Raw genomic sequence first — 20,418 nt, forward strand, 5'->3', positions numbered from 1 at the left:
TACAGTGAGATGCAGTTTAAAGCTCTGTAAAAGCTAGTAAATTACCTAAAATTATACAATTTCCAAGCTCAAGAAAATACTTTCTCTCTCAAGATGGAAGAAAAACATCCTTGTATGTACTCATTTAGAATGATTTGTACCAAAAATAATACGGTTTTGTCACAAAAAAAAAAAAAAAAATCTATCTAGATATATCTATATCTATATATATCTAAATCTATATATGTATATATATCTAAACTCAAGGTCCACTTACTGCAATAGTTTTTCCTGGAACTTTCACAGTCTTCCTCAGTGGACAGAGTAGGCTCAAAGGACGGAAAAGCTAGTAAGTGGACCTTGAGCAAGGATTTTAATTTCAAACTAACCTGTTTTCCAAGGTTAAGAACAAACTTCCAAAATGCTCAAATTAACCAAGTCTGACCGAAACCTTCTACCAAGCTTTTGATGCCAACCTTGGGTATTGTAGCAGTTTTCCATATGTTTACATCTACTGTTCTCAATGTGGACACAATCTGGTTGCTACCTAAAAAGTACTGAGGTTTGATATCCAGCACTAGTAGTTAGTTAGTCAGTGAAAATTAACCTAATTTAACATTACTCACATAATTGGAAAAGGAAGAATGCCACTGGTTCAAGTTTTTCCTAAATCTAGAAAAGGGACTTGACAAGCTATATTTGAATTGTCTCCTATTTTATAATTGTTTACAGAGTAAGTTTACCAGTGGTTACATTAGTTTCATCAAGTTTTTAAATTTTCCAACATTTGACATTTATGCCCTCTTGACACAGTAATAGGCCAGGCGTGCGGAGGTATTGAAGTAGACTACTATCATCACTTTTCACCTTTGAGTAAAGAGTGTCTAAAACAGTGTGCATTCTATTTGTACCACTCACTGAGATGAGATTAAAAAAAGAATTGTAAAAGACACAAAATTATTTCGAGAGATTCTCCGAGAATTCTGGGGGGGTGTGAGATGCAGCCAGGAGAAGTCCATGATGGTAAGCTTTTTGTCCCACGTGTCAGTGTGGCCATTTGGAACAGACATAAGCACTTTGGCCTTGTAAAGCATAGAATTTGAAGCATACTGAGGCTTGAATGTATTGTCACTATAGTATTCTGCGGTTTAATATAAATCTTTACTGATTTAGACCTAGTCTGGAACTATGTTACTGTTGTCCCCATGTACGATTTGAATTGTCACTGTGAAACAAGTATTTTCTGTGGACATAATATTTACCAATAGATCACAATGAAATTATGTGTATACTACTCATCATTTCTTCAAATAAAAAGGTACTTTCCTTTATGTAGCTCTGGTTTGTGTGTCTGTAGTACCTGTTCTACTGCTGGAGCGCTGTAGAAGTACTGAAGGAGACACTGTGCTCATCTGTTCAGCGCTCTAATAAAAAGGAACAACTCAGATTTACATCAATGGAAAACCACAGTACAGCTGTTCACCTCTCGGCTGTATTCACTGAAGGCATGAATAACACTACTCACTGCACATCTCTGCCGCAGGCCTGAGTGGGAGTTGCTGTTCTCTGGAGATGCACCACTAGGGGGAGGCACACACCAAGTTTATTCACCAAAGAAAACCAACACTTTCCACACCCTGAAGCTTCCCTTTATTTGACTTCAGCAGAGGCTGAAGAAAATGCAAGAATGAATGAAATGAGCATAACTTAGGTCACTCACTGTCAGATCTGTCTCTCTGCTATTACTCTGCTGTGTGTCTTATTTGCTCTACAGGCCTTACTTACGCTGAGCTACTTCCTGTCTGTGGTGCCGTGGCCACATGACTTCCTGTTTTGGTCGATGACTTCAGCAAACTGCAAAATTAGAGTTTTGACATGGAGAGCGTATAATTACATATGAGAGAGACAGAGGGGTGTAGCCTCTGACAGATAGCTGTTCCTTATGTGAAGAACACAAAATGCCGCACACATGGAAACTAAAAGCTCATTGCTGTGTTCCATTGATAGGAGGAAATACAGTCAAATTCATGTTGCTAATGTCATGTGATGCCTGTGTCAAATCCATTCATACACTTCAAGCCTTTAGTAAGACGGCATCAAATGCTTCCTTCTTTGCCAGCAGCAAACTGAAGCTTTCAATCCTTTATGACATTAAAATAAATCTGCACAGTTGAAAATATCTCATGTTTAGCTTTAAAATATCTACGTTTTTACTGAAAGTCAGTGATTGTGATTGTTAACCTGGCCTTCTCTCTTTGCTGCTGCAGCCGCTCTCTCTCCTGCCAGATCAGCAAGGTGCCGGGCCTCCTTCGCTCCTCCAGGGTGGGGCTGGAGGGGGATAGGGGACACGAGGAGACTGACGATGGGGGGCCCACCTCCACATGGAGACTGGACCTGCAGAGGAGAGAGAGAGAGAGAACACCAATGAGATAAATAAGACACATACAAATAAAATGTTTTCGAATTCAAATATCTCTAAAGATCTGGTTATTTGTTGAGAAAAACTCGCCTACACATCATTTTCCCTGTACCATAGTACGCATTAGTGCCAACTCCACTGTTAGTTTCAGGAAGGAGTTGAGATACAATCAGTAGCATTGACACTTTTTGTTTGAAATCTGAACTATTGTTTAAAAGTGGGGAGAAACTTTAACATTAGCCCCAAGGCGCCACAAATGAACGGAACGTTAATTCTACATCACAGTTTAGGATCAGGCTACCCGATTGCATTCAAATGAATCTGAGCTAATTATGTTCTGGTTCTCATTCATTCTATCTTGATGTTTTTTGTTTTTTTTAAGTGACAGCCCTAATAATGACAACAATTTGTCTACAAATACAAATTGTACATTTTTAATCAGAATAAAAGAACATTGACCCATCTGTCCTCTTTACATTTTGATTGATAAAATATTAGTACACCCTTTCTTAAAAATGGTAATACATTACAAGTGTCTCAAGTAATCTGTTAAAATGTTCCTGATCTTGGCCCCAAACTGAAAGGGATTTAAATCCAGAAGAACTAAATGTATGATTCCTGATTATTCTCTATGCTGAGTATTATACTTATTCTGGTAACTAGCCCACTCAAACATCCGTAAGTCCCACCCCGGGTCATTTAGACATTTATAAACATGACATAGTATGTGGGTCAATCTAAATATACTATGTACCAAATTTGGTGAAAATTGTACATGGGTCTTTAACAACTAAAAATGAGAGCAGATTAAAGTTTTAGAATAGAAAATAAAAATGCACCATATAAAAGCAAGTCTGTCAAAGTGAATCTGATAAGGCTTTAAACTACATTATGAAGCTTGGTTTGTTTAAGCTAAGTGCAAGTCTGCTTTATATTTTCTACAAACTGTGTTGACTTTCCATTTTAAGTCTGGGTATTCTATTTTTAGAGCTCCCAGAGGAAGTGATGGAAGCCGAGATTTAGAGCATCCGTTTGTCTAAGCTTCAACATGATGTAAAGTGCTGTTTGTGTAGAACTGATACATGATTGTGCAGCGGCCAAACGAAATATTCCTCAGTCAGAAGGAATAGACCGGTTGGTCCAGTTACCAAATATAAATCATGTACTGTCAGTGAGGCTTAATGAGGGTTTGAGTGCTGAATTTATGTTAGTAATTTGACCAGAATATAGTTAACAAAACTCAAATATTGAGAACAATGAAGCACATCGTTTGTTGCTCCAGAGGCTGAAAACAATGGCCCTGCGTCACATATTAATATGTAGCCAATAGGACTACTGGGACACCCAATCTCAAGAATGTAGTTATCTTGGTTATGGAACAACAGAGCAGCATGATAAGAGCTGCCTGCTGGGCTTCAGCACAAAGGGCTGAACATACTACATGCCAAAGAAAAATAAGATTTCATGGGAATTAAGATGGAAGACACATTCTTACAAAGTGTAATGTAGGAACCTGTCCCCAAATCTACTGTTACCACTGTATTGTAAGTAAAGCATGGGTGAGTCACTGTGTCAGTACTGTGAGCTTTCCAAGATAACAGCATTTTGGGGGGAAGTGAGGGAATAACACTGTAAGTAATGGGAAGGGCTATATATTGACTTTTCCCAGCTCTTCAAATACTCTGTAAACTGACCTTGTAAAAGAAGGAAAGAAAAGAGAGAAAAAGTGATAAAACCTTGTCTGTCTTTGTAACTCAGAGTGACTAAGTACACAGTTTTCACCCGGGGAAACCAACACACTGCTGAATTAAAATGGAAGACTGTCACTGGACCAGGCTGAGCAGAATCAAAGGTGATATGTAAATGCTCTTCAAACTTACTGGAACACCTTGGCACAAGTACTGTAAACAAATAAGGCCTAAGTAGAAGACATTCCCAGCATCCAATGCCATTCGTGTTATGGAAAAGAGTTTCCTTTAAGAGGTTTCCTGTAAACTTTGTTGCTTCTTGTTCTTCCTTCCCCCTCCCCAAAGCAGATTGACATACTGGCAGTGATATTTTTCAATCACCTTTACTCCTTCCACCATCTGTTGCCACTAGAAACTCTGACATCCTTACCCATTTGCTTTGGAAGATCAGCAGCCTCTTCCACTTTTGTGATAAGCACAATATTCCTGTTTATCTCTTCAAGCCAATATTATTCTTCTTTGCTTTAGAGTTACTGCACCCAGTCTAACGATCTGGCTTGCCCTGCCAACTAGTGGTGACAGCATGCTTTTTCCACAACCTGTGCAGCACAGATGTATGGTGGCAATATGTACAGAGCTACAGCACAACCGGGTTTTCAGATTTAGACAACTTTATTTATACCAAGAAGGGAAATTCATTTGCAGCTTACCCAGTCCATACGCACAACTTCAAAACTCACAGGCAAGGTCAGTTATATGTCCGAGGCAACAGATCAACATACATGGATCTCAGGTGTGGCCAGTTACAACAGACCGCACCTGACCAACACCCAGCTGTGATGTGGGTGTGGTCAAAGGTTCAACAGAAACACCTGTCTAACCAAAGAGTTTTTCCTTCATCTAAAATCTAGTGTTGAGTTACTGTTTAAACAAATATTTGTTTGTGCTTTGATCCAATATTACTGTATTACACTTGAAACTATATTACTAATTTGCATTTTATGCCAATATTATTGTTTTGTGCTTTAAATAACAATATCCCTGGTTTGTGCTTTAAACCATGATCTCTGCTCATTGTTTTAAGCTTTTAACAAAATTACTTTTTGTGCTTTAAACAAGTATCACATAATTGCATTTTGAATGGATTGTCCCGTTTTGCACTGTACACCAATATTACTGTTTTGCGTTTAAACTTATATTTTTGTGTTGTGCTATAAACAAATATTGCTGTTTTGTATTATAAACTTACTCTAGTTTGTTATGCTAAAAAAATATTACCAGTGTCATGCAAAGGGTATCTTTTACAGTACAGTAAGTTTTACAGGATTTACCTGCATATTGTTGAGTCCTGGGTTTGGGACGGTGAAGATCTCTCCTTCTGATTCTGAAAAATCAATGATACAATCAATAAGTTCCCTGTTCTAACAAGACAAGATGTCGGGCAACACGAGGATAAGACACAGTCTGTGAATGACTGGTACCTCAGGAGCTGCTGTGAGAGGAGGTGTGGATGGATCCCTTCTGATCTCCTCCTCCTCTTCCTCTGTCACACTACTGTCAATGAAGTCCACCTGCTCAGCCTCTCCATTCACTGTAAAGAGAGTGGAAGAGAGCTTGTCTTTTCTCTAAATGTGCGGACAAATCTACAGTTTCAGAAATCCTTTTTGACTGGAAAATTGAAAAATACAATACCTTCCCGAACACTGTATAATACACTCGATTACTTAACAACAATGACTTACAACAGGTGTGTCCTAGCACTGTCAAAATTGGCTAAAAATGACGTTCAATTCCCATAAGAAAACAAACCAATACAACAGTAGAGAGATTGGATGCATATTTTCGAGATGTGCCCTCAGGTTGCCACAACTGGAACGGTAGGCTAACTGTAGCTTACATAGCCTGCATACAACTTTATCTCGTCTACTGACCGAAATCCGAAGTGTTTCCAAACAGGGCCTCTTAGATTGCTCTGAGTACAGATCGCCGAGTTTGGTTGTGAACTCTCTGCCTTCATTACCACACGGTTGCTGTTGAATTATTCACTCGTTTCAGCTTGAACTACATTTCATTTTCAATCAATGTACTTGCGCAGCAGACTTTTTTTCCCCACAATGGAATGTCTGTTTTTAATTTTTTATATAATCAAATTTAGAATATTTGTTGGCAGCCCTAGTGTGTCCTCCATTACCTTTGTTAGCTTCCAGAGGAGATTCATCCTCCTCTTCCTCCTCCTCCAGGTTCCTCTGGTCTCTGCTGACCTCAGCCATGCGGAGGGAACGCTCTGAAAAGTCATCTGCTGACTGGAAACAGAGACAGACAGATAGTTACGGAGTCATTGATCTGTAGGTGACTGTAAACACATCACATTCTAACCTTGGGTTTGGTGGAGGTAGGCTGAATTTATATACGCTGCTTTTTCAACCCCAAAAATATATAAACACTATAGAGTATGGACATCTCATTTTCAGGTTTATTGACAACAATGTGCATTAAGTTCAAAAATATTATTCAGGTTTCTGATATCTTACACTTCTCCTCATGTCAGACGATCATTATGTCCTGATCATATTTATTTTTTAATGAAATTTGATACTTTTTAAAAATTCAATATTTGTTATATTTTCATGGAACATGCACCTTACAGTGCACAAAATCTTCCAAATGCTGTCCTAAGATATTGTGCAATGTCTTATAGTATTTTGTATACAATACTGTCTGTGCTGTTGTTGTAGGTAGGTTTGGAGATTATTTGGTTTAGTAATTCGCAGGATGAGGAAAAATACTCTAATTAAAATGCAGTTTCAACCAACAGCAGAGTGGAATTGTGGTATTACAGTACTATGCTATTTTCATATATTCATATAATTTGGTGACATCACTCCTTTACTATATTTTAGTTAATGTAAAATTATGTTGCGTTGACTGTAAATTGCATTGCATTGATATCCAAGTCAAAATTTGGTTTAGGTCATTACATATTAATGTGGCATAAATGTGGCATGAGTGCATTTCTGTTTGATGTACTGTATCATGTAGTTACTCAGAAAACGTCAAGTCAACTGTATAAAAGACTGGATCTGGGTGTGCGTCTGTGACTCCAGTAGTTTTACCTCATTCCCAGACCATCTCTTGCTGCCACTGTCTACGCTGTTGAAGCCAGAGTCCAGGCCTCCAAACTGACCTGTGAACAGCTCCTGGTCTGACAGACTGCAGGGGAAGATGCACAGCACACATTAGGATAACTTAAATACACACACAAGTAAATACAAAGCAGTTTTTACTTGGCAAACTGTTCCACGAGGGGTGATTAGTCTAAAGTGCAGTGACTCGTGTTTTTCTTCCCCAGATCAGATGCAGAGCTCTTCTTTCAAATATTTTCTTATCTCTGTCCTTGGTTCTGTCTGTTTCATGAAAACAGCTCATTATGCTCCCAAAAGAGGTCATTTCAAGTTTATAAATGTTTGATAGACTTGGCTTCCTCTTAGTTAATATGCATTTTCACTGCAATCATTTATCAAGCATTCCTCAATTCTACATTTACTCTACCTCTTTTCATTTATCCTCTCACCTCGTATTCACAGAATTCCTAGTTTGGTATTAAAGTGTTCAAGTGCAGATTGTGGTGTTAAAATACTTATTTCCATAATTCCCTGATCCTATAATATCTAGCTGTAGTTGCCACTATCAGTAAACAGTACTTATGCGCTGCCACCTTATTTAGTCACATTATTTTTTATTGTATTACATGTCATTTTTCTAAAATAACCTGAAAATTGTCAAATGTGATATACAGACCAGTAAGAGCTTCTCTCTTCATCCTTTCTGCAACTCCCCTTTCATCTACTACATGCTATGTCTTTCATCTGCCCCCTCCTACTCACCAGCTGTTAAATCCAGTGGGTCTCAGGTGTCTCTCCAGCTCCTCCTGGCTCCTCTTGCAGGCCTCCATGTTGAGGTACTTGAAGATGTGGTATTTGCCCTTGGAGCAGATCTGTGCAGGTGGCATTTGCAGCGGGTTGTTGTCCAGCGAGATGCTCTGGAGATGCCGGAGGTGGCGGTAACACAAGGGCACATGGGAAATGCGGTTGCAGGACACATCGAGCCGGACAAGTGGGAGCTCGGATATTTCTGCAAGGGGCACAGAGAAGGGTAGTATTATTTATGGTGTTAATTAAAATCAGTATTGAAGTTGGTTTATTAAAGTTATTGTTGAAACTCATCATCTTTTTACAGTGGAGCCCATATACTATAATTCTTATAAAGTTGCAGCCTGCAGGAAGTGTAACTGACAGTAGCCTAACAGTGATAGTTAAAACGGCAAAGTGGAGGCAACTGGAAATAATCAGTGAATGAAACTACTATTTCTGTTGAAAAGAGAAAGCGAGAGCAGCAGAGTGGGGAGTATGACATGACTGGTGTTGTAATGATGGAATAAGTGCTGTGAAAACTTGTATTATGGTGAGTTGAGACTGCCATTATTTGAATGCTGGCTTTTATATGAAAATGTACTATATAGCATTTTACATCACTACTAGCATTTTGATCGAGCGTCAGGTCAGTCGACCATATTCCATATCACCGCTTAAATTTTTGTCCTTACCAAATTAGCAAGCTAGTTTTAATTTAATGATGGCAACATCTACTTAGCAAACACTTACACCATAACATTTCTGTTGAAAATTAGCCAGCTAACAATGGCACATGTAAAGAAATGTTGATTAATGTGCACTGTCCTTATAAATATAGAAATGAAAAGAAAGAAATGAAACCTGGCCCCTGTACACAAGCAGGACTCAGTGGTACTCTGTCTCCTATTCTTTTTAAGGAGTATCTTCATTCTCCATTTTCCCCCAATGATTTAGAGAACGATCCACCAATGGTTTAAGATCCATTAGGCTTGCAGTAAGTCAGAAGCAGTTCAATACCTCTACTTGTAAGCAATCAATATTTCAAAATAATGATGCAATTACCATCTAACTTAAAGAGTTTGTACATAAAAACCCATTGCACTGTATACACAGAGCAATACTTTGATAGGTTGTTACAGGTATACTGCTATTTGGAGGTCAGTCCAAGTGAGTTATCTGCATTATCATCTACAGTATAGCTTTAGATTCACTGATAACAATCAATGAGAAGAGATAAACTCAGCAGAATCACTTCATATGCACAAGGTTTATTTGAGGGTTGGGACACTATAGGAGGTGAGCGTTCAATGGTGAAATGTGTCTGTACCTTCAGGCAAAGTGGTGAGCTGGTTTCTCCTCAGGTTTAAATCCCTTAGACACTCTAGCTGACTGAGCTCTGCGGGCAAACACTGCAACTCATTACAGCTTACATCCTGACGGAGAAAGACACAGAACGAATACAGTGAACCAAGACCAGGGATCTAAAACAGAAGATTTATAAAATTTATAAGACCACTGATCTGTTTTATTACATTGGAAATGGATCTAGAGACTTCTTGCTTTAAATTAACAGACACCATGGACTTCTGACTATGAACCAAAAGGACATACATAGATCTGGACTGAAAGAATGACACTGGTGGAATGTGACTTTTTTCCACTCTATCACCATAGAAATCTACTGTTGCTGAGAGAAACTGAGTTAGAGCACGGAAAGATACTGTTGATGAGAGACACCAGTGTGTTTGTGTGTGTGAGGGTAAGTGTGTGTATCGTACCAGCTGTCGGAGGTGTGTGAGGGAGTATATGGAGGCGGGCAGTGAAGACAGCTTGTTGTTGCTGACGATGAGCACTCGCAAGAGGGGAAGCTGGAACACCGACGGCGGTAAACCGGACAGAAGATTACGACTGTGGGGACAAGCACACACACACACACACACACACACACACACACACACACACACACACACACACACACACACACACACACACACACACACACACAGAGTGATGTCATTCCTTGGGGAATATCCACTTGAGTATTGTGCAACATTGCATTGAATTTCAAAAGTGTATTTGCTTACACATTCTTGTTTAAAAACTCATAAAAAAATCAAATGTTTTATAAATTATAGTTTCATTTAGTAGCTAACTGGCTAGCCACCAAAAATGTGCAGCTACATAGAGTCTTTGTATTTTTTTGTTATAAAGTATATTTGCCTCAAGCCTTCACTTGATTTCTGTATTACAAGCCACCTGGAGGGTTTTCTGGTCTCCTAGCATCAGTAAAATAACAATGTCAAGCAGAGAGGAGTGTCCGTTTGGTTCTGTAGTTGTAAGAGGGTTTGGAAAGGATTTGGATTTGGATGGCCTCTTTTAATTTCCAGCATAAACAAACAGAATTTCAAATGCAGTTTGAAAACATCAGCTGTGCTTCAGAGGTGTGGTGCATCTGTGAAATTGATGGAAAGTGTTGACTCTATCTATTTTGGTGTTTTAAAGTGAAACTATGTAAGGTAATTACTATTTATTAATTTGGGTTTTTACAGACCAACTTCCTGGTTTAACTTTTGACTACCATAATTAGCAACGAGGCCTCCAATCCGAATGACCGAATAACTCATTTGTCCCTACCCTTTGATACAATCCATAGGAGCGTCTCCTGCAATGCCGCCCCAATGGCAGCAGGTGTACCGGACCTTTGTCGTCATGGTTACAATAACAAACACATGGGTAAGCTTGTAGAACGGTCACGGTTTGTTAAGGTACAAAAACTACTTGGTTAGGTTAATTAAAAGATTGTGGTATGCACTAAAATAAATACTATTAAGTCATTTTTTTTAGGAGGACAGTCTGATACTTAATACAGTTGTGTTCACACAGTTTTCCCTTGCAATTTAAGATTATTTACATTATATTTACTCCTTTGGCAGACGCATTTATCCAAAGCAACTCACACATATGGGACAACACTAAAGCATCAGTACAGTAGGCAACCTTGAGGCAAGTGCTAAGTACTAGATCTGTTCAACAGATATATCTATATATCTATCTATATCTATATCTATATCTATATATCTATCTATCTATAAATATCTATAGATATAGATATCTATCTATAGAGAGAGAGAGAGAGAGAGAGAGAGAGAGAGAGAGAAATATATGTACATATAAATATATCTTTAATAGAAATATTTAAGTATACCTGTATGCAGCAAGACCATGAGAGATACCATTAGTTTACCTGGGCTACAAGTGGCCAGGGCTAAGTAGAATACCAGACATTTTCTATTTTGTACTAATTAGACTCCAAATGAAGGTTGATTACCTGCCGGTGTGCAGTGCTATACAGTTAGTAGTCTAGCTTAACCCCACAAGTGGTGAGTACTGTTTCCCTGTTCTGTATGGCTCATGAAGTACCGGTGTTTGCTGCCAAGTTACCTGAGGTTGAGGTAGGTGAGGGCCTGGAGGTTGCCCAGGCTGGAGGACAGTGAACGCATCCCATTGTGGTAAAGGCTCAGTGTCTCCAGAGAGATGAACTGACAGAGCTCCTCCGGCAGCTCACAGAGGCGGTTCTTAGACAGATCTGAAAACAGACAAGATGAAAAAACATTAGGTCCATCAAAGTTTCTCCAGTATTCATTCTGCTACTACACAAAGGTAATTAAGACATCTGCTGACACAAAGTCAAAAAAATATATAATTTTAAAAAAACAACAGACTTTTAATATTATTTTATATATCTTAAGTATTAATGTCGGTATTGGCAAACTGTGGTGCACAATTGGTGCACCAAGTTTTTAAAAAGTTCTTGTTCTGTTTAAAACAAGATAAAATCCAAAAAGGAATCCCTGTTAAGAATGAGATGTTTTGAGTTTCCTGGTGATCCAGTGGTCTGAAATGTAACTACCACATCCCTAGTTTGAATCCTACTGTAAACTTTTGTTCAAGGTCTTTAAACTCTCTCTCCCCTCATGTTTCTTGTCACGGTCAACTGTCAAATAATGGCAATAAGCCATAAAAAATAATGTTCCAAAAGAATGGGAGGTTCCCAAAATATGTAATATCAAATAAATCATTTTAACCCTTGAGACCAAACTAAGGATAAATAATGGAGGGAATGGAAATAAAAACAGATATTTCCAAAACAAGAAAAAAAAAGGACATGGAACAAAGAAGGACTTTAAATTAAATTGAAGGAGGACACCAGTGATATAGTATTGCACTTCTATAAAGTTAAAAAATAAAAAAAAAGGTCAAAATCGAAGCTGCAGAAGTCAAGATATCCTGACTTTTAGTCCTGAGTATGGGTCAAGCAGAATCCTACAATTCCCTTGATGCCACCAGCTAGCATTTTTTGCTACAAGTCCCCTTATTACCAGCCATGACTGCCGGGCAGGAATTGTTTTGACCTTGTGAGTCTGTGTGTTTGTGTGTGTGTCATCATGGCAAAATGTGGCCCTGGAGACACCTACTGTAGCAGGAACTAACACAGAAGCAGTTTTGAGTACTTTGGGAGGTGTCTGTCTGTGGACGTTTTGTCACCACTACAACGTCACAACTGTGCAAGACACAGTCATGAAATTTCACAGGTGTGTAGTTGAGATCAAAATGAAGGCCAAGAACAAAGATGGGTGTGGGCAGCCCCATAGTACTGAGTACTCGTGTAATAATGCAGTTATGACTACTCAGTACTCATGGGTCGAAACATCAACATCATGACGGGAGTCACGGCCGGTGTAATCCCATTGCAAGATGATCTCTAGTTTGTAATGCAAGTATTCTGTTATAATTTTGTAGCCTCCAATACCAAACTTAGATAATAACCCCAATGACATCAATCAAATTCATACTTTGGTTTGATTTTGTTCTGTATCCTTGGCCAAGAATCCACACTCCTTTCCAAAACCACCAGCCTAAAATTGACAACCAGCTCCGAGCAGGGAACCCACACTGCTCTGACAGAATCTTGGCAAGGTCAACATTCGTCCACTTTTGGCCAAAGTGGGGGAGTATGTCCAAAAATAGCTACTATTGGCTGCTTCCCGCTTTCTGTTTCCAGAGTCACGGTAAGTAGGCCATTTTCATCTACCTTCAAGTATACAGGAATACCAGTCAATTGTAATTAAAATCAGAAATGAACCTTCCCAGTCCAAACATGGTCCTGATGTACAACTCCACAACTTCCGCTATTTACCCTTACTTAAGTCTGATGAATGCATCAGACAAAAATACATAAAATTACACCTGTAAATGATTCATCAGACCATCTGATTTTCATTGTGAATATACCCCTTTAATTTAGAAATATTTTTCTGTCGCTCATTTATTATACTAAAATAGTTCCAGTTTTAGTAGAAATACTAGGTCATTACTGGGAGAAAACTTTTTCTTGGGTAGATGCAAAGTGCTTCCTAATACAGCTGGAACAGGAAAGGAAAAGGAAAATTAATTAGCAACAATTTTAATAACTTATTAATGTTCTTTTAGTACAAGTAAAAATGTCCAACAATGTGAGCATATGTAGTTTTTCTCTAATTTATATCGTTATAAATTGAATATTGTTGGGTTTTGGACTGTTGGTCAGACAAAACAAGGAATTTGAAAACATCACCTTGGGCATTGGACATTTTACTTACTGACATTTTATACGGTATATATTTAACTGATGATTAATCGAGAAAACAATAGATTAACTGATATTGAAAATAGTGTTGCAATTAACAACTACTGCCATTATCAAATAATCTGCAGATTGCAGATAAACTAATTGTTTAATTTTTGTAGCTCTAAATGAAAGTAATCTTTAGCTGCAGCCCTACATAGTTCTATATATTTTGAAACTGTCATATGTATAATCTACGGTGATCCCAAAAACTGCCTTTTTCCCAAATGTCCCCCTTCCTAATGAAGGTATTACTAGCCTTGCTCAGTATTAACAATATAACCTCTTCTCTACACAAATACCTGTATATTTCAACTCTACAGCAGGCTGAATATGGGATAAAAGAAATAGGAGCATGCAGCAGACACAATAAAGCATCAATAGAATGTCTATAGAGCTGCAGTGATTCCAAAAAGCACTATTAGCACTGAGCTTTGGCTGGCAGCAGGATGAGACAAAAGTCTGTCAATGGCAGACAGCCCAATGGCTGTTTATTGATTGCTGTTGGAAGCAGCAAGGCTGTAGGAGGAGGTATTTTCTCTCTTTGTTAGGGCTTTTATGAGGACTTTTATTCTGGAAGACTTAAACAGAAAAATTTAGAAGAACAGAAATGTGAAAATAATCTAGAACATGGTTCATTGAGTATCATTCACTGATAAACACTTTTAGGGACTACCCCCCCCCCCCCAGTTGTTAGTTGCAGCCCTAGTCGAGCTAAAGATAAACTACTGACCACTTTAACAACCAAAATAGCAATTAAAAGATGGCTGTCTGTTTCTCATCTCAGAAACAGAACAAGAAAAACACAGAAAAAAGGGACAGAAAAGAAAGACACCAGTAAACAAAGAAAAGAGAGGTCTAACAAACAACAAATAAAGCATACATGATGCATACTTAACTGTTAAGCCTTGTTATTCATCTAAGAGTGAAAAAATTCACCAGAGCAAGTGTTTTGTTAACAAGACCACTTAATAAGGCCTTAATAAACACTGCAGCGTGGTTCAACGTGTGTTGAGAGAGTGTGTGGGTATATGTTGTGTATGTGTATTCTGTATATAGTAAATATGAGTGTGTATATACTGTACAGGAGCACTAAAGCCTGATCTTTAGTATCCCATAGCTGTAGGGGAGCTGTATGAACAATAGGTGGGGGTGGAAATAGTACTGTGTGTGTGTGTGTGTGTGTGTGTGTGTGTGTGTGTGTGTGTGAGTGTGTGAGTGTGTGAGTGTGTGTCTGCTATGGGGGATGGAGAGGTTGTCTACTCTCTGTATCTGTTGTTGCAAAAGACAACTATATACTTGCCTCCAGTTTGGGAGCTCCAGTTTGGTTTAAAAGGAAAGTGATTGTTTGGAACTTATTTCTACTGCAAAAATACAAGTATTGCCTGTGCGACGCATGCACACGCATTTTTAATTCTATACTTGTGAGCATCCTGCAATATCTACATTCATTCCCTACCTTTAACTTGTGCCTTAAGAATATCTCCTATTCTTATCTTAGCCTTAAACCCAAGCATTAATACAGAAGTGTCCCATATTTGGTCCTCCTTTCAACAAAAATATAATACACATGCATAGCCATCAACAACTGAAAAGTCTCAGGCACCCTCCTGCTCACTTTTTTCCCCAGGAGGCATTTCTGCCAAAATGTCCTTGTAGCTGTTGTCAGCCAGAACAACTAAGCATGAGCATCATGGGAAAAGCATGTGCTCTGGAATGGGAGTAGAGAAGCAGTATAATGTCCAATTTCTAACTAGCCTGCCATGGCTCAGACAGCAGGACGCTCGCTGGCTTTAAACAGACTGCTCGATGGTCCAGAGCCAACTCTGTCAGCCCAACAAAGCTCTACGATGAGCAGGAGGTCCAATAAGTCTGGATGACAAGAAGTCGAAACATCCGGTTAAAGAGCTGACACACATATAGCCTGTTAAGAATTTGCATTTTTTTTCAGGATTGTCTAAATCCAGCTGAGACTGTTCACAGCTAGCATTATTGTCTGTGTTAAATGTGATTTAAGTGACCATTTGTGATTGGATTTGGCTTCTCTGCCCTGTGATTTGGCTTCCCTACCCAGGGCAAACAAAGAGCCTTAAAGCCAAATAGCTAAAGGAGATGACTGTAGCCATTTCTTACCTTACTTAAGACAAACGCTTCAAAGCCTGGTTTGATTTGTCATAGGCAAATTAACTCTGGTTGGGAGATTTTTCATCAAGGCCTGGAGGACAAATATATAGGCTAATGTGTTATAGGCTGAATCAATGGTCAACAGACTTTTGAAACTGATTTAAATGAGCAAAATAAGTGCCCCTATACAGTGTATTTGGCTTAAGTAGGTTTCAGGAAAATCATGTCTAACAAAATCAAAATGTTGGTACTAGGGATGCAAATTTTAACCAGTTCACTTTATCGACGATCTGTCACATTCATGATCAATTACAGATTAATCATAATCAAGATTAAAAAATAAAAAAAATTAATAAATAAATTCATTAATTAAAACAAAATGATATTATCTGAATAATCAGGTATTTAAAAAAATAATAATAATGCTGCCACTAAAATTGCTGCTCCTACTGCCTCTAGGAACTTTGGTAAATGGGGGGGAGAAAAAAAAAAAAAATCACAGTTCACTATCCGAGCTTTGTAGGCAGTGTTATGAATGTATAAGTCACCTTCCAACACAACTACCTAGCTACATTCATTAAAAATAGTGACAGAAAAAATGGCCGCAGAAATAACAAGCTTGGACAAGATATATCTGTAGAGGTTGTTGTTAGTCAACTTACAGAAATAACTTAAAATCAGCATATTTCTTTGACTACTGTGGAAAAAACTCTGTTCCTAAAAGCCACTACTGCAACTTCTTTGTTGGCCTTAAAAAAAAAACAACTAAAAAAAACAAAAACAAACTCAGGATGGACATGTCACTCAGTACTCTTAGGCTGAATCAATGAAGAGAAATGAAACGGTATTCCTGAAAGTCGGCAGCAGGTCTGCAGTAGATGCACACAAGCCAGAACATGTGTATGTACCTCTTTATGAGGGTATGTGGGTTTTTAGAAAGTTTCAGGAAACTATCTTTGACCTCACCTTTCCTTGTCCTGTACCATACTTTTCTTTTGTTCATGTTTTTTTGTTTGCTACATTGAAGCCACAGTTTTTCCTGCTTATCAGTGCTGACTACTCCAACCCTGGCGAGTGTCAGTGTTTGCTGGATCTACATGTGGACCCTCTTTGACAGCTAATGGAAAACACCTGCTATGAAATCACTGATTGTGGTGTATGTGCAACAGGCTTTAAAAGTTTAAACCCAACAGAGCAGTACAGCAGCAGTTTTCTGCACACTGCTAATGTGCATATGTATGATGAACCTGCATCCAACTTGCAACTAATCTAATTGTTTGACATGCAAAAGCCATTATAGTCAAATTAATAGTAAAACCTAAGTGTGACTGCCAAGGAGGTCATAGTCAAGGAAATGAGTGTTAATGGTGAATGTAAATGTAACTAAAGGCTTTTATTTACACTTTCCAAATCTACCTCTTCTTAAATATTACTCAATGGAAAAAATTGCACATCACCATTAACTGACTATATAACTATATCAAAATGAAACTTAAAAATTAATTCTTTACCTTGGAAATAGTTGCTGGACAAAAAAATCCTGGCTCTAAGTCTATGTGTAAGCTTTTTCCAGAGCTTTCGACCTTATCACGTGGCCTTCAGCAGCTGACTAAGTTTGTCCGGTATTCCTGGAGATGGATCTATTGACTAATAGTGCGATGGATGATATATAACAGCTACCAAAGCTTGCATGTCAACTGACCATGTGATATGGATTTAAGTTCCATCAAAAGCTTATAAACATTCCTTAAGATAGGATTGTTTAGTCAAAATTAAATGTCAAAAGCAATTATGGCATTTTAAATGACTTCTGAACCTTTCCATACTTTTTAAAAAAGGGCAGAGATATACACTGTGGAATTGTGAAGCAAGATCATAGAGCCTAAAACAGTGTCAGAGGATTTCAGAGGATCAGCAGAAAGAGAAGGATTGGACTGTCAGAGCAGAATACTCTGTCTAATTACAGGCCAGGCTGTGATGGAGCAGGATCTACTTCAGACACTTACATCACTGCTGACCCATTGACCTGTAGAATTTACAACACACTGGTAAGCAGGGGTCTTGTAAATCCAAGTCTCTTAACACAAGGAAAGCCCAATCAGTACATCAAAACAAGCAAATTCACAATAAAAAAAAATTTTTTAAAAATTGAATACATGCAACAACAGTCTCGTATTTCAGATCGTATTTCATGACGTAAGGCCTCACAGAGGTACTGTTCAACACACTGACATAATCTGACAAGTCTTTAATCTTCTGTTCCAAAATCTCACTTCATTGTACAACAGAATATACAATACACTTTCACAAGTTTTCAAAGGTTTATGGATTCTTTGTACACCATTCTTCCGGTCAGACATCATGTAGACTGGTGGTTCAGCACTTATTTCACTTCCCAATGTTTCCAATGATAACAATAGATCTTATATATCAATCTAAAACTGAGATGTTCAAAAGATATTTGAGACTTCAATATAAATCAGTAGAATGTACACGCCTGCGCAATTACTGATTCACGTTGTCAAAGTCAATTAACACACTAATCTGTTTGCAAATCTTATTACCTTTCAAGCCGTCCTGCCATAAAAAGCCACAGACTAACTCATCTTATGTCATGCTGTGTGAGCAGTTCATGGGGCGGATACTGGCCTTCAGAGAACCATAGCAGTCAAATTCATGTTGGTTTTGCGTAAGCCAGGTGTGGTTTGGGGCAACAAATCTTCATAATGTGCACAACAAAATCACTTGGGAGCCATTACACCCCTGAAAAATTTTGTTGCTAGTGAAGACATCAGTATGTTTTAGAGATCTCCCTATAAAGTTTTTTTGGCCCCGATCTGGATCCAAGATATCTAATACTGAGTGCAGGCTGATACCAAGGCCCAATATTTACGTAAATTACACATCTGCCCAGTGCACACTCAAGCAACAAGCTGAAAATGCAATAAGAACTTAATTCATCCCAAAAGAAAGTTTTGTGCCAAAGATTCTCAGTACACATAGTAAAAATAATTATATTTATAGCAGCAGAAGATATGCAGTGTTGATAATATATGTATTTGGGAAATCAAAATAACAGGTGTAGGCTTTTAAATTTGACACACCTTCTTTTTCATGAGCTACTTGATCCAAACGCTGAAGGTCCTGATTCAAAACTACAAACTTGATAAGCTTAAATCATAGATATGACATGCATGGAAGTTAAACTGGGAGAATGTGACAGGATCAGTTGGAGAGGAGGCATGTCTGTTGATTGAGCTGTTTAAACTACAAAAACATTCAGACAACAATCCAGAGCAGATTGCCTTACCTTACAAATGATGGTTTGGTTTGCAAAGGTGTGAAAGTAGACAGAGTTTGAATTTCTCCCTTAAGCTATATTTTTTCCATTCTTTACTCTCCAGAGCTACCTCTGTCACTTTTTACATATACAATGTTTTCGAGTTTAGTCTGGGAATGTGCACCTATCTGAAGGATGATCATTTCGTGGCTCGTCACTATAATGGCAGACTTTTCGGCCCACCTTTAAGTGTGATTATTTGAAACAGGTATTAACACTTTTGCCTTTAGACATAGCCGGACTAAAGATCATACAAACTAGCACTTAAAGTCCTCTACACATGATCAAAGGCAGCATGAACTATTGTTTTCCTATTGAGAGAAAAAACATCTAACGTTGCAGCAACACGGTATTGCACGCCGCTCTGATTTGACATCTTTCAGCTAGGGATTTCAATTATTAATTGATTGTTGATACATTGCAATTAATAATCAATTAGAAGTATATTAACTGACAATGCAGAAAATGAGGATGTGCAGTTTAACTGTCAGAAAGTGTACTGTAGTTTGCTGTAGTGCCCGGTTGCTCCATTAGGTGCCTCTAACTGTCTAATTGAGATTGAGTTACGCATCAAACACATCTCCTTGCCATCAAAGGAAGAAGTAAGTTGCAGCTTGGCATTCTTTGCTCAATGTTGCCATTCTGTTAGTGAACACTGCAGCATAAAGTCGTGAAAATTCCATGGAGTTTATTTCAAGTGGCTGGCCACCAGTGGCCGTGGTCTAGGTAGGTATGGCTCATGCTAATGCCAAAATGGACTGGATAACGTTTGTAATTACTGATGAAGCTGGCACGACAGTATTTGTGCACCCCCAGGACATGTGTGCCACCTGAGCAGGTTTTTCCGGCAGCTACTAATGTTAGCTACAGCAAACAACACATAAGTCACTCTTACCATGTAGATAAGGTTCTGTACTATAATATACAAAACCAGTAAAACCAGAGTCTGCTGTGGGGCAGTAGGCTGTTTCATGTTTATTCGAAAACGTTACAGGTTATTTACTGTTGAAGGCTAGAGCCCCTGTGATAAAGGAAAAATGGGTCAGACACTGTTTTAATTGTTAGATATTTCCAACATGTTCAATCTGATCTAACGGATGTTCTCAAGTGAAGCCTGGAAGTTGTGCAGCATTTTTGCTCTGTTTAATGCTTAGGATTTTGTCTAGCCATTTGTTGAATGGAGACAGATGGGAGTAGAAGCTCTGTGACTTTATATTAAGTAATTATTTGGTGTTGTTTCATTTATAATTCAAGTACATCGGGGTTTACTTTATCTGTTCTTTAAAGTTCCT

The 20,418-nt window shown here is 38.3% G+C and overlaps 1 protein-coding gene across 4 annotated transcripts in view; it reads right to left on the minus strand.

The window, feature by feature from the left end:
• lrch4 (leucine-rich repeats and calponin homology (CH) domain containing 4) overlaps positions 1 to 20,418 on the minus strand; it is a 57,285-nt gene that overhangs the window by 17,903 nt on the left and 18,964 nt on the right. For 3 of the 4 annotated variants that reach the window (XM_040140277.1, XM_040140274.1, XM_040140276.1), the window contains 12 exons: positions 11,439 to 11,583; positions 9,776 to 9,905; positions 9,325 to 9,430; positions 7,971 to 8,217; positions 7,200 to 7,296; positions 6,278 to 6,389; positions 5,568 to 5,677; positions 5,418 to 5,470; positions 2,221 to 2,373; positions 1,765 to 1,833; positions 1,505 to 1,559; positions 1,340 to 1,403 (listed from right to left, as the gene is read on the minus strand). In XM_040140277.1, the coding sequence (XP_039996211.1) occupies positions 1,340 to 1,403; positions 1,505 to 1,559; positions 1,765 to 1,833; positions 2,221 to 2,373; positions 5,418 to 5,470; positions 5,568 to 5,677; positions 6,278 to 6,389; positions 7,200 to 7,296; positions 7,971 to 8,217; positions 9,325 to 9,430; positions 9,776 to 9,905; positions 11,439 to 11,583 (1,341 nt within the window). Of the gene's footprint in view, positions 1 to 1,339; positions 1,404 to 1,504; positions 1,560 to 1,764; positions 1,834 to 2,220; positions 2,374 to 5,417; positions 5,471 to 5,567; positions 5,678 to 6,277; positions 6,390 to 7,199; positions 7,297 to 7,970; positions 8,218 to 9,324; positions 9,431 to 9,775; positions 9,906 to 11,438; positions 11,584 to 16,752; positions 16,842 to 20,418 lie in introns of those variants that run through there. The other variant, XM_040140278.1, reaches the window with a different exon arrangement.

This window comes from Xiphias gladius, chromosome 12, assembly GCF_016859285.1.
Source record: "Xiphias gladius isolate SHS-SW01 ecotype Sanya breed wild chromosome 12, ASM1685928v1, whole genome shotgun sequence".
In the NCBI taxonomy this organism is placed as follows: domain Eukaryota; kingdom Metazoa; phylum Chordata; class Actinopteri; order Istiophoriformes; family Xiphiidae; genus Xiphias; species Xiphias gladius.